Genomic DNA, 13,880 nt, shown 5'->3' on the forward strand with positions numbered 1-13,880 from the left:
TTGGAGATGTGATTGTGGTACCGAAACGGGGACATTTTTATTACTTTCATTTTTATTCGTCTCATCTGATTTCTCAGACTCCGAACAATGACAACCAACTTTTTGGTTTCCCGCGTTTTTTCTAACTTTTTTATTACATTGTTTACAAATTTTATGAAGACGAGATCTCTTAAGTGGCTTTTTAGTCATAGAGTGATCAGTTTCTATACTCGATTCATCGTAATCAATAGTAATAAAATTGCTAGGTTGCGGAATATATTGTGAATTAAAATCATTCCCGCCACCCGGGTCCGGAGGTTCGTTCATTGTATAAATATTTACATACACTTACCAAAAATAGAAGAAAAACAAACTAAATACAAAACTAAAACTAAATAACTAAATATATACACTTTACACCTGATCTGAACTATATTTAAAATAATTTTAGCAGTAGCAAGAAAAAACACAACCGCGCGCGTTTAAGTTTCCCGCTCGTTCCCGACAAGCAAAGATGACAATTGTATATATAATGTACTCTGTGATGACAATTGACAAAAAGTATTTTCGTTTCTTTTTAATATAATTCATTATTTCATTAAGCAAAAATAGAAAATATATATCGGCCCATTATTTGTTAAAAGAGAATAATGTTTTACAATTAAATTTAATTAATAAATATTTATTTATACTCTGAAACGTAAAAACTGTTTACAAAAACATTTAAAATAATGCACAAATAATGCCGCTGAGGCCATCGAACCATAAATACAACCATACATATGAAAAAATTATATTTTGTAGTTCACCAAGAGGTTCACACATTGAAGTGAAGTATTTAATAAAACGAAACCTCGTTATACTTTTATTTAACTCTAAATATAATATTATTGAATTATTATTACTAATTTTAAATTGTTTTGTATTGTTTATATAAAAAAAAAAGGTAATCTGTTTAGATTAGTAGTTTTTCGAAATAAAAAAAAGTTGAATAGAATTGTATAGAAAAATATCGATTAAAAAAAACGAAAGGTATATTATGAAAAAGCACAAACGTATTTCTTAGTCCAGAAACACTCCAGAAATAAAACGAGGTTTATCCACACACATATTAACATAATATAAGAGGAAGGTTTATCGAATTATTGATGGTTGTGGCCACACTGCTTCTTAAAGCCAACATTAAGAAAATTAATATCGGAAAAATACAGAAAACTAACTAATCCGGCGCGAACTTTAATTATTGCAGTTTTTAATTGAAAAATGTGTGCTTAATTTAACCCTCTTAAAATTAAATTATAACTAATTAAAATATTAAGTTATATTTAAGTTCAATATTAATTATTAAATAATATAAAAATGCAGGAAGCTACAAACGCTATTTCACAAATGCGTTTTCCGCAAAAGCTGTGGTATTTACTCAATTTGAACACCGATGCAATATTATGGGGCGGAACAGGTCGAACTATTTTGTTAAATTATAGAGTCCTTCAGCATTATTTAAAATGCGACCAATCCATCTTTAAAACAACCAATATCTCCAGTTTTATAAGACAGTTGAATTTATATGGTTTTCGGAAAGTAACTTCACATCTGCAGGACCCCCTATGCAATTCTAGTAATCCGTATATGCATGAATTTATTCACGATAACTTTCAGTATCAAAGACCCGAATTGCTTAACAAAATTACCAGAAAAGCACTAACTATAAAAAAAGGATTTAAGCCGAGGGTAAAATATTCGTCCACCTTTTACTTTTTTATTGCTTAAGTGAAATTCTAATTGTTCGGTCTATTTCAGAGCTTAAATAATTCAGAACAAATTATTTACATCTCTCCGTTACAAAAAGCGCGCCATGCTTTGCGCTTAGCATTGAAAAAAGCTGCTCAAGATCTGCTTGTATTAACTACATCAAAAGCAGAGTCTAATGGTCTAAGTGATGGTAAGTTGTGAATAGCTTTTCTATTGTTGATATATTATTTAAATTTGATTTTTTTTTTTGTATAATTTTGTTGTACTATATTAAATTATGAGATATTTTAGATTCACCAGGCGATTGCTGCGAGGAAGAAGAAAATACTGAACTTGATTGGCTTATTCCAGAAAGCAGCATTGATACCCAAAAAGATTTCATTAAACCAGGTCTTTTCCCAGTTCCTATTATTCAAATAATCTTGATAATTCTTTTTCCCTGCATTCCTTATTCTTTCCTTCATATTGTCCTAAACAGATACTGTTCAAAGAATAAATGAAAATACAAGTGCTACTACTAACTATGGGTAAGTTAGTTATTTTATGAATATCATAAAATGTTAGTTCAAAATTTTTATATAATTTTTTTTTAAGGGACTTATCTCAAGATAATCTTATGGATTTTACCACACAAATAGAAACATGTCAGCAGAGTAATGAAAACTTTTCATCTCAATTTCTGAGCATGCCAGATCTTGACGATGAAACATCAGAAAAGAAATCTGATGTTGAATTATTAGCAGAGTTCAATATAAACAGTGATATTGAACAAGATATCGTAAAAAGAAGTGAAGCGTCTAATGAGGGCTATTCATTGAATTGTGTCCTGCCTTCAGTAAATAATCAGATTGATGATGGTGTAATTCCCGAGGTGATACATTTTATTTTAACACTTAATATTTTATTCATGATCTAATTTTATCACATATCACAAACTACTTATTTTTCTTTTATAGAAGGATGACATAAATCACTATCATGGTGAATGGGATCAAATGTTCTATGACATGATTAATAATAAAGGTTCTAATCAAGAAGGTCTTTCAAACTTCAGAGAACTCTACTCACAAATTTCTCAAACAATAGATTTATTAAATTCCTAAACCCGATTTGTATGAAATGAAAAATTTATGTAAAAATTTTACAATGTATTATAGTAGTTATTTAAAAAAAATCATTTCTTTTGTTTTTTCTTTTCGGCTTCCTCTTCTTTTTCTTTTTCAATCACGGTCACATATGAGTTTATGGTGTCCATATCTAACATTTGCATTGGTTGATTTCTTCTCATAACTGCAATTTCTAGGTTTTTCTGCCCAGATTGAACTACTTCAAGTAGAGCTCGAATTGCCAGCTGCAAATAAGAATAAATATAAATCAACATTCCATTATATGATTAAATTATACACAATAAAATATATGTATAATATTACCTTTACAGCGCCGTTTTCGGTAGCTACTTCATCTGCAGTATAATTTTTTTCTAAAAATTCACGAACAGTTTTTGCAGATCTGCCTGTAGCATTAGCTTTCCATTCATAGTATATGCCAGAAGGTTCCGTTTGAAACAGGTGGGGTAAACCATCGTAGTCAAATCCACCAATAAGACACGATATGCCAAAAGGACGACGTCCATTACTTTGTGTGTACTTCTGCTTGAGGCCAGCAATATATCTAGTTATGTATTCTAATGTAACAGGATCCTCAACAGTCAGTTTATGAGACTGGCACTCGATTTGTGCGCGGTTAATGAGAATACGTGCGTCTGCTGTCAAGCCGGCGAAAGCCATGACAACATGATCGTCAAGGAGACATATCTTCCTTACAGTCCTTTCTTCCTGCAGTTTTGCAACAGATTTTTTTTCAACGCCTAACACAACAACATCTTTACCTCTAACACCAACCTAAAATAAAAAAAGAACTATGAATATACAGTAAATTAAGAATAGTTTGAAGTATTCACAATGGAACATACCGCAGTAGATCCCTTGCGTACAGCTTCTTGTGCATATTCTACTTGTAATAAATGACCGTCCGGTGAAAATACTGTTATAGCTCTATCGTATCTAGCGGACATTGTATAAAGTTAGGAGGAAAATGCTAACAACAGAATCTGCTTAGTAATTGCTTTACCGAAACAAGTTCGCCCAACACAGACTATAGCATGACGAGACAATTTGACAACAGCAAAACAAAATACAGATAAGATAATCTCGATGTTGGGCTGGGTACACTACATGCCATGTAGTAGGTGAGGCATAAACTGATATTTTGTATACATCAAAAGATATAGGAGTTTATTTTAGGATTATAGGAGTTAAAATATCCGCAATTTTTTTGGCTTCCCATCATTGTCTATGCGCATCCGCAGCGCTCACCTGTCTTATGATATAAACGTTAAATTTGTTCGAACTATATATATTTATTTAAAAATTAAGGAAAGTGGAGCTGTTCCAAACTACTTGAGCAACTATTAATGCAACTTGAGCAGTTTTTTCACACTTTGAGCAATTTACAATTTGTATACATCAAAAGATATAGGAGTTTGAAAATATTGATAATTGAATTTTTTTCAACAACTATTGATTTTTAATTAAATTGTTTAAGGTGAGCAATTTAAAAGGATAACGTAGTTGAATTGAGTTCTTGAAAATGTATCGATTAGTATTTTTTTTTCACAAATATCATTATTTTATCTGTTCAAACTATTTATATTTATTTAAAAATTAAGGCAAGTGGTTCTGTTTCAAACTATACTTGAGCAATTATAAATGTAACTAGAGCAGTTTTTTAACACTTTGAGCAATTCAAAATATTGTATACATCAAAAGATATAGGAGTTTGAAAATATTGATAAATGAATTTTTTTCAATAACTTTATTGATTTTTAATTAAATTATTTAAGGTGAGCAATTTAAAAGGACAACGTAGTTGAATTGAGCAATTGAAAATCTGTCGATTAGTATTTTTTTTATTATAAATATCATTATTTTAAGGCTGGGGTGGGGTAGGTACCTTTACCCTAACCTAACATTGTTGCATGACCTGTCTATAAGACCGTGCACTGGCCACTGAGCACTATAAGCATAGATCAAGTAAAAAAAGGTAGATAACGCACCTAGAACAGAAAACTGAAGCCACTTTTTTATAGATGTGTGAGTGAGTGAAGTGTTGACACCTTTTAAAAAAAGTCCCTAAAATTTTTATTAAACAATTAATTTAATATAGGTAAAATGGGTATGTGAAAATAAAAACCTGTTTATAGTTTTAAATAAATTTACTAAAAATAAAACAAAAAATCGGTAGAATAATAAAAAAATATATTCGTAAGATAATCGTATGAATGGACACTTCCTATCCCCTCTGTTTATCTCTTTTCAGTTTGCAGTCGGTTTTTTTTAAACTATTTTTCTTAAACCTAGAATCCTTTATGTTGTATAAGTTTTTTAAATTTTTGTCGCTTAGAACTCAGAGTCATCGTCATTGTTTGCATTTTACTAATATGATGTAGTCTTATGTTCAAATATTTTTCAATCACTAATCGTATTAAATTGACTTTATGCGCATGGCCAGCATAATCGTGGTCATTTTCTCAGTCTTACAGCCGCTACCCATTCACCTCTTATTAAAATATTCGTTGGAAACCTAAAACCATGAAATTTGATAGTAAAATATGGGTACCTAGTTTACTCAAAAATTGTAAAAAGTTAAAACATAAAACAAACGAGTCAATAATTCATAAATATATTTTGATTTTTTTATTTTCAATTTATGTAACATAAAATAACACGAGAAAAAAAAACAATAACTATGTCTACTTTTTACTTAATTATTTTTCTGATTGCGTACAATTTACTTACCCACATTTTGGGGTATTGAAAAAAAGAACTACTGGCAACACTTCCGTGGTACGTCATTTCGTGACATTGAAATTATAAGTTCCGAATAACCTCAATATTATTTTGGAATAACAATAAATTTAAAGTTTTATATGTACTTACGTGTGAAACGATATTCCTTCAGATTTTTTGTTTACTTTGGTATTGTTTTTGCACCATTTAATCACACAAGACGGCATTTTATAGGCAAAGTTACTGTATGAAGCCTCGTGACATACTAACGAAAATGAGCGTAGTTTGATGCATATGTGTGCGTGAGCGCGTGTATTTACTTGAAGGAGCCGAGTTTTGTGGCTTCACTAACAACAAAGGCCGTGCATTATCTACTTTTTTTTACTATATCTATGACTATAAGTCTACATTCTAACTCTACACTACCTACCCCACCCCAGCCCGCAAAATAATGATATTTGTAATAAAAAAAATACTAATTGATAGATTTTGAATTGCTCAATTCAACTACGTTGTCCTTTTAAATTGCTCACCTCAAATTATATAATTAAAAATTAAAATTAAAAAAAAAAAAAATATTTTCAAACTCCTATATCTTTCGATGTATACAATATTTTAAATTGCTCAAGGTGTTAAAAAACTGCTCAAGTTGCATTTATAATTGCTCAAGTATAGTTTGGAACAGATCCACTTTCCTTAATTTTTAAATAAATATAAATAGTTTGAACAAATAAAATAATGATATTGGTAAAAAAAATACTAATCGATACATTTTCAATAGCTCAATTCAACTACGTTGTCCTTTTAAATTGCTCACCTCAAATTATTTAATTAAAAATCAAAAAAGTCGTTGAAAAATATTCTTTTATCAATATTTTCAAACTCCTATATCTTTTGATGTATACAATATTTTAAATTGCTCAACGTGTTAAAACCCTGCTCAAGTTGCATTTATAATTGCTCAAGTACAGATTTAAACAGCTCCACTTTCCTCAATTTTTAAATAAATATATAAAGTTCGAACAAATTTAACGTTTAAATCATAAGATAAGGTGAGCGCTGCGGATGCGCATAGACAATGACGGGAAGCCAAAAAAAATGCGGATATTCGTAATAAAAAGATGCTAATCGTTCAATTTTCAATAGCTCAATTCAACTACGTTATCCTTTTAAATTGCTCACCTCAAATTATTTAATTATAAATCAAAAAAGTCGTTGAAAAAATTCATTTATCAATATTTTCAAACTCCTATATCTTTCGACGTATACAATATTTTAAATTGCTCAAGGTGTTAAAAAACTGCTCAAGTTGCATTTATAATTGCTCAAGTATAGTTTGGAACAGATCCACTTTCCTTAATTTTTAAATAAATATAAATAGTTTGAACAAATTTATCGTTTAAATCATAAGACAGGTGTACGCTGCACGTGCGCATAGACAATGATGCGAAGCCAAAAAATTGCGGATATTCGTAATAAAAAAGATACTAATCGATAGATTTTCAATAGCTCAATTCAACTACGTTGTCCTTTAAAATTGCTCACCTCAAATTAATTAATTAAAAATCAAAAAAGTCGTTGAAAAAAATTCACTTATCAATATTTTCAAACTCCTATGTCTTTTGATGTATACAATATTTTAAATTGCTCAACGTATTAAAACCCTGCTGAAGTTGCATTTATAATTGCTCAAGTACAGATTTGAACAGCTCCACTTTCCTTAATTTTTAAATAAATATATAAAGTTGGAACAAATTTAACGTTTATATCGATAAAGTGAGCGCTGCAGATGCGCATAGACAATGATGGGAAGCCAAAAAAATTGCGGTTATTCGTAATTAAAAGATGCTAATCGTTCGTTTTTTAATGGCTCAATTCAACTACGTTGGCCTTTTAAATTGCTCACCTCAAATTATTTAATTATAAATCAAAAAAGTCGTTGAAAAAATTCATTTATCAATATTTTCAAACTCCTATATCTTTTGATGTATACAATATTTTAAATTGCTCAACGTGTTAAAGAACTGCTCAAGTTGCATTTATAATTGCTCAAGTTCAGTTTGGAACAGCCCCACTTTTTTGGCAGGCAGATTTCATACTTTCCTCGTATAATTAAAATAATTACCTACTTTTATTAGTTATCAGGATTCACATACATCGTTAAAGTAACATTACTTTCCACTGTCATCCTCAATTGCCGGTTGCTTCTATTAAATAGTTTAAGGTGAACAATTTAAAAGGCCAACGTAGTTGAATTCAGCTATTGAAAATCTATCGATTAGTATCTTTTTTATTACGAATATCCGCAATTTTTTTGCTTCGCATCATTGTCTATGCGTACGCGCAGCGTACACCTGTCTTATGATATAAACGTTAAATTTGTTCAAACTATTTATATTTATTTAAAAATTAAGTAAAGCGGGGCTGTTCCAAACTGTACTTGAGCAATTATAAATGCAACTTGAGCAGTTCTTTAACACTTTGAGCAATTTAAAATATTGTATACATCAAAAGATATAGGAGTTTGAAAATATTGATAAAAGAATATTTTTCAACGACTTTTTTGATTTTTAATTATATAATTTGAGGTGAGCAATTTAAAAGGACAACGTAGTTGAATTGAGCAATTCAAAATCTACCAATTAGTATTTTTTTTATTACAAATATCATTATTTTGCGGGCTGGGGTGGGGTAGGTCTCTACCACAGACATATAAGAGAAATATATGTCTGTGGTCTCTACACTACTACAACACTACTAGTATATAAGTGTATAATCTATGGTCTACACCTCAGTTGTTGTGACAAATATCTTAATTTGTCAAAAAATAAAATTTAATTGCAATGTCAACATGGCGACTGCAATAGGCGAATTTGAGCCGTGGTTAATTGATAAATTAAAGTCACTGAAAACTGATGAAGGTGTTTTTGGATCATATATATCAAGTATTTTGGAAAGTGAAGAAACTATAGATGAGAAAAAGGACGCTCTGGAAGGCATACTATCTGAGATTGTTGTAAGTAATGTAACGTAATGGTTAGAATATATTTTGACAATGCCTGTTGCTTAAAGTTTTTGAGAGAAATAATTATTCTCTTTCAGGAAAAAGACATATCAGAGCACGTAAATGAAATATTAGAGAAGTGGGAGCTATGCAGACCAAAAGAAGAGAATCAAAAACCTGCAGCAGGTGTAGATCTTCAGTTGGCAAAATTGTTAGAATCTCAATCATTAGCAACTACCACTCGTCGAGAATACACTGAAGAAGAGAAGAAAATACGAGAAGCGATATTATCGCAGTACAGTCAGCTCTCTGATAACGAGGTAATTAGTTTAAAACTTAATACTTATAGTAGTAAACTTATTTTTAACATATACTAGTAGTAATGATATTTAACGCGATTACAACATTTAAATTTCAGCAAGATCAAGATAATGAGGAGGAAACAGATTGCCAAGATTTGGTCAGAAACACAAATGCTTTAGACGTCGCTACTGCTGCTCGTGAGCGACGTGAAAATGCTCGTCTAGAGGCTCAACGAAAAAAAGAAAAGGACAAAGAAGATAGGTACGTTTTACTCTCTTTTAGTTTTGTTAGGGTATGCAATAACAAGAACAAGAAGTGTTATTAATATTTATATAATAACCTCAATGTTTTCAACTTTAATTCTAAATAAATTAGTCTAGTTATTATATTTGAGTATAATTATATATTTTTTGATGGGTGCTCATTAAACAGACATGTTTTTAATAGTATCATTTGCCCCTAAAAATCTTCATATTGTCTTCTAAATTAATAAGTCAGCCACAAATAACAAGCATCTGAATGATACTATCTTAACCACCAGTTGTCTCCTATGTAAGCCACTCTAAATACAACTCAGCGTGGTGGTTATTTTTTATCATCTAAAGTTATAACTGTTGCGGTGTGGTTACGGCATTAAGAATATGGCCACCCCCTCTTTTCCTGTGGGTGTCGTAAGAGGCAACTAAGGGATAACACAGTTCCCCTACCACCTTGGAACTCAAAGTGATGGCGGGATAACCATCCAACTGCTGACTTTGAAATACACAGACCAAAGACGGGCAGCAGCATATTCGGTGCGACAAAGCCAGCCTTGCGGTCACCAACCCGCCTGCCCAGCATGTTGACTATGGGCAAAACACATGAGTTCACTCCATTTTTGGTGTGCAGACGTGTCCAGCAGTAGACTGTATTAGGTTAATGTGATGATGATGATGATGAGTGATGAAAGGAGAATGATGCGATTCCATACATTCTTGGGCCAAAATGTAATGAAATGAAAATGGTATAAATTAATGCATTTAGGCTTATTGATCCCTCGCTGAAAATTATCTATATTTTGGCTATCTGAGAGTGGAGTTATTCGACTTTTTGTAAAAGTGAGGTTATGTTACAATGTCTATAAAAAACCCGATCACTAAGTTCTTGTAGCATTAATGTTTGTTATATTTAGTAAAGACTGTTTGAAAACTCATTACAAATATTGATATACACTTGAAACCATAAATAAATATCAGGAATGGACTCAGAATGCATCGGAAAACAGTAAACACTAAACGAGTGACGGCCACAGTATTACTGTTAGTAAGCTGTCGAAGCTGTCATTAAAAATATGATTTATTTTAAATCGATACGAAATCGATAATCATTTTTGTTTATCAAATATTAATTGATATTTTCGATATTAATGTAACTTTATTTAAATACACATTATTGTTTACAGCTTTAATTATGTATCTAAATATCTTGAGTTAATTAACTAGTGCAAACATTTTCTTTTTGAATTCTGTAATCGATTATAGTGGAATCGATACCCAAATAATTTGATGAAAACTATCTTTCTCAATTTTCTCCGCTTCTAGATTCAGAATTGAGGTGATATTTTATATTTTAAAATAAAAAAATATGACCAATTTTTTAAACAATATCTCTACTCATTACATTTTGGCCCAAAAGTCGCATTCTCCTTTGTAACATCCATTCAAGCAATAAACTTCTAAAAATATTAATATATATCACATCAATTTAAGATATTCTATTAGTTTAAAAAAATTTAACTCAGTGTGTTTAAATGTAACTCATCCTGCATTAATTGATCGTCAAATATTAGCTAAATTTTTTTTATCAAATAGTAAATTGTAGCCACTAATATTACCCTGAATCTTTTTAGGGAAATAAAATAAAATACTTCATTTTTGAAAAGATAAAAAAATTGACCATTGTGTTCGTTGCAAGCGCATGTCTACGTTTGATTTTTTTAACGCACTAACGATAATAAACGAATACAGGTGACTTACTCGTCGTCGGTACATGAATCAAATGGCGCCCTCTGATTGGTGCAAATGGCCGGTCACTGTCTTCTCACGCGCTCGCGCTAAATCTTGCTTTGGCTATTTTTGCTAAAAGAATATGATGTATTATTTTACATGCTAAGTTATTATAAATGATACTGTCTATGGAAGCTTGAATTATATTTTTTGAGGACCTTGTGTTGAAGCTGCAAAACGTAAAATGGTGATAATATGTAATATTTGTGGCCGAGTTAGTAAATTATGTGGCAAATAAAAATAAGAAGGACAAGTAAAAATAATTGTAGATCTTTACTTGACGCTTTCTATAGAATATTTAGTTGGCGTTGTAAAAAAGACGAATTAGTCTATCTCGTTTTCCCAATGCTTAGTTATAAAGTGAGAAGTTAGATTACGTGGCCAATAAAAAATCTGTGGCAGCTTATAGTTTCCCTTGTTTGATTTATAGCTCACCAAAAAAATATTTCTTTTTTTAATATTTATAATAGAAGTGAAAAACTATTTTGTTAAATTTTTCTAATGTTGTGTTTTTAAATTTCACTTAGTTTCACTTGGTAATTTCATTACAGAGAGAAGCAAAAAGCCCTTAAAGAAGACAAAAAAGAAAAACGCAAAACACAAAAAGTTGAAAGGAAAAGGTAGCAATCTTAAACAATAGCCAAATAAGCTGCTATTGTTATATTACTATTAGTAAATAGGTTGAAAATTATTCTTTCTAATTTTCCTGCAAAATATGTGAAATTTTTGAGACTGCGTTATATTGACACATTTCATCAGTAAAGTATTTATAATTCTTGTTTATACATTTTTATGCTGACATAATTATTATTTCCTTGCAAATTTTTACGTTGCATGTGTGTATAGTTACTGTAAATTGTATTAAAATAAATTATAATCATAATAGTCATTATTTATGTAATAATAGTATTACTCTATGAAACTTTTAATTTTAATTATTCTAATTGTCTGGAAAATTTATATGATATTCAAGAACATTTCAATAAATGTGAAATTTTAACCTTTTATTTTGTTGTTATTATTTAAATGAGTTTTTAGTATGTAAACATATTTGTAGAAAAACTTAGAACATGTTAAAGCAAGTATTGAGAATGTAACAAATTATGTAGTAAGGAACAAACATGAAATATATAATTAGAATTTCATTAAGAGAACCAATTTACCTAATTTAAAGGAAAGCAAGGGTCGTTAACTGAATAAAATAATAAGTTATGACATGTAGTGACCAATTGGTTGGTTTAGGCAAAAATTGATACCACTTAGGTGCTGAGGAATTTAATGTCTATGTAAGCACATCGATCTTGGTCATACTTGTGTTTGACATTGACTATGTGTAAAGTTGTCTTGGGATTTTAAATACAAAATATATAAAATTCAATTACAAGCTGATCCGGCAAACTTCGTAATGCTATATTTTTTGCTGAATACATTTTTTAAATTTTTCTTTTATCTAAACCTCGTCTACAACAACACATATAACATTAGTTTTTTTTTTAAATTTATATACTAGCTTTTATCGCGGCTTCGTCTACGAAGGTCTACATTTTAAATGCTAACAATATCTAGATATAAGAACCATAGAAATTTAATAGGTTCAAAATAATTTCAAAAAATGGCAAGAGTAATATTAAAAATTAAAAATTCAATTAAAATAAGTATTAATATACATGATTATGGTTTTACTTTAATTGACTTGTTACAATATTTTTAAAAATACTTATGAAAAAAATTGAAAAAGTCTTAATGTATTATTAACCAAAAAGCCCGTTGGCGCAACGGTTACAGCCATGGATTGTACCTGTTGCGCTGGCGGTTGCGGGTTTGATCCCAGCACATGACAAACATTTGTATTGGCCATACAGGTGTTTGCCGTGGTCTGGGTGTTTGTGCAGTCCTTGTGGGTCTCCCCACCGTGCCTCGGAGAGCACGTTAAGCCGTCGGTCCCGGTTATCATGTAGACCTGATAGCGATCGTTACTCATAGTAGGGAATATATCCGCCAACCCGCATTGGAGCAGCGTGGTAGATTAAGCTCTGATCCTTCTCCTACATGGGGAAAAAGGCCTGTGCCCAGTAGTGGGATATTACAGGCTGAAGCGTAACAAAACCCTTACTAATAGTAACATAGGTTAAGTGTATATTTTAAATAGAACAAAAATCTTATATATATAAAAATCTTGTGTCATGATGTATGTTGCCAATAAACTCCAAATCTACTAAACCGATTTCAATCAAATTTCACATGTACCCGTATTTTGGTCTAACTTGCTGGATAGGATAGATATCATCTCAATTATTCGACCGTTGCGCCAACGCGGCGTTTTTTTTATCCTTGTTTATATATAGTTATTATTAATATTTTTAATATTAATATTTATGCATTATTTATTAAGACAAGATTTAGTAAGTAGTATTTTTTTAATTTTATTGAATGTATTACTTGTGGTTTTACAGTCTTGAAATACAATACTTATATCCCTTGGTTATAATTCTTGTACTGGTTCTTTTACTGTTTATAATAAAATAATAGTGTAGGACTTAGTCTGAAACTAATAATGAACTATGTAATACCTATGTACCTACTGAAATACACATTAAAAGAAAGTAAAAAGGAGGTCAAAATAAACCATTAATAATAATTACTAAATAATTAAAAGTAAAAACCCTATCCCTATTCAAACTTTATCTTTCCAACTTTCCTAGTAACCCCTCATGCGTCCCTATTTATCTACTTGTTTTCATGTTTTGGCGTGTTTATTTAAACGCGAGTACCTATTTCATATTTACCCTCTAACCATACTTTTATAACCTCGTATCAAATCGAAATGAGTATTATTTTAAATATTTTTTAATCTATAATCTATAATATATATAAAAGCGAAAGGTCACTCACTCATCACGGAATCTCCGAAACTATAACACCTACAAACTTGAAATTTGGCAGGTAGGC

The 13,880-nt window shown here is 30.4% G+C and overlaps 3 protein-coding genes across 3 annotated transcripts; 2 read left to right on the forward strand and 1 right to left on the reverse strand.

The window, feature by feature from the left end:
• The first annotated feature begins 1,338 nt into the window (after positions 1-1,338).
• Positions 1,339-2,834, forward strand: LOC123667843 (heat shock factor protein-like). The gene is made up of 6 exons (XM_045601683.1): positions 1,339-1,710; positions 1,780-1,921; positions 2,023-2,121; positions 2,210-2,258; positions 2,296-2,602; positions 2,688-2,834. Exons 1-6 carry the CDS (start codon positions 1,339-1,341, stop codon positions 2,832-2,834), a joined length of 1,116 nt encoding a protein of 371 aa, XP_045457639.1.
• LOC123669565 (proteasome subunit alpha type-7-1) lies at positions 2,616-3,932 on the reverse strand. The gene is made up of 3 exons (XM_045603165.1): positions 3,704-3,932; positions 3,162-3,632; positions 2,616-3,082 (listed from the first exon to the last, which is right to left on the reverse strand). The coding sequence occupies exons 1-3, from the start codon at positions 3,803-3,805 to the stop codon at positions 2,906-2,908; spliced, it is 750 nt and encodes a 249-aa protein (XP_045459121.1). The 5' UTR covers positions 3,806-3,932; the 3' UTR covers positions 2,616-2,905.
• A 4,410-nt stretch (positions 3,933-8,342) lies between these two features.
• Positions 8,343-11,820, forward strand: LOC123669214 (coiled-coil domain-containing protein 43). The gene is made up of 4 exons (XM_045602841.1): positions 8,343-8,595; positions 8,682-8,903; positions 9,002-9,147; positions 11,483-11,820. The coding sequence occupies exons 1-4, from the start codon at positions 8,359-8,361 to the stop codon at positions 11,553-11,555; spliced, it is 678 nt and encodes a 225-aa protein (XP_045458797.1). The 5' UTR covers positions 8,343-8,358; the 3' UTR covers positions 11,556-11,820.
• The last annotated feature ends 2,060 nt before the right edge of the window (positions 11,821-13,880 follow it).

This window comes from Melitaea cinxia, chromosome 3, assembly GCF_905220565.1.
Source record: "Melitaea cinxia chromosome 3, ilMelCinx1.1, whole genome shotgun sequence".
Taxonomy (NCBI): Eukaryota; Metazoa; Arthropoda; class Insecta; order Lepidoptera; family Nymphalidae; genus Melitaea; species Melitaea cinxia.

Bases quoted from the DNA above. Each gene is read 5' to 3' on its own strand.
- LOC123667843 (XM_045601683.1), top strand. From the start codon at position 1,339: ATGCAGGAAGCTACAAACGCTATTTCACAAATGCGTTTTCCGCAAAAG. The intron at 1,711-1,779 runs GTAAAATATTCG...GGTCTATTTCAG, and splicing joins AAAAAGGATTTAAGCCGAGG to AGCTTAAATAATTCAGAACA. The intron at 2,603-2,687 runs GTGATACATTTT...TTTCTTTTATAG, and splicing joins ATGATGGTGTAATTCCCGAG to AAGGATGACATAAATCACTA.
- LOC123669565 (XM_045603165.1), bottom strand. From the start codon at position 3,805: ATGTCCGCTAGATACGATAGAGCTATAACAGTATTTTCACCGGACGGT. The intron at 3,633-3,703 runs GTATGTTCCATT...TTTTTATTTTAG, and splicing joins TACGCAAGGGATCTACTGCG to GTTGGTGTTAGAGGTAAAGA. The intron at 3,083-3,161 runs GTAATATTATAC...TCTTATTTGCAG, and splicing joins CCGAAAACGGCGCTGTAAAG to CTGGCAATTCGAGCTCTACT.
- LOC123669214 (XM_045602841.1), top strand. From the start codon at position 8,359: ATGGTCTACACCTCAGTTGTTGTGACAAATATCTTAATTTGTCAAAAA. The intron at 8,904-9,001 runs GTAATTAGTTTA...TTTAAATTTCAG, and splicing joins GTCAGCTCTCTGATAACGAG to CAAGATCAAGATAATGAGGA. The intron at 9,148-11,482 runs GTACGTTTTACT...ATTTCATTACAG, and splicing joins GAAAAGGACAAAGAAGATAG to AGAGAAGCAAAAAGCCCTTA.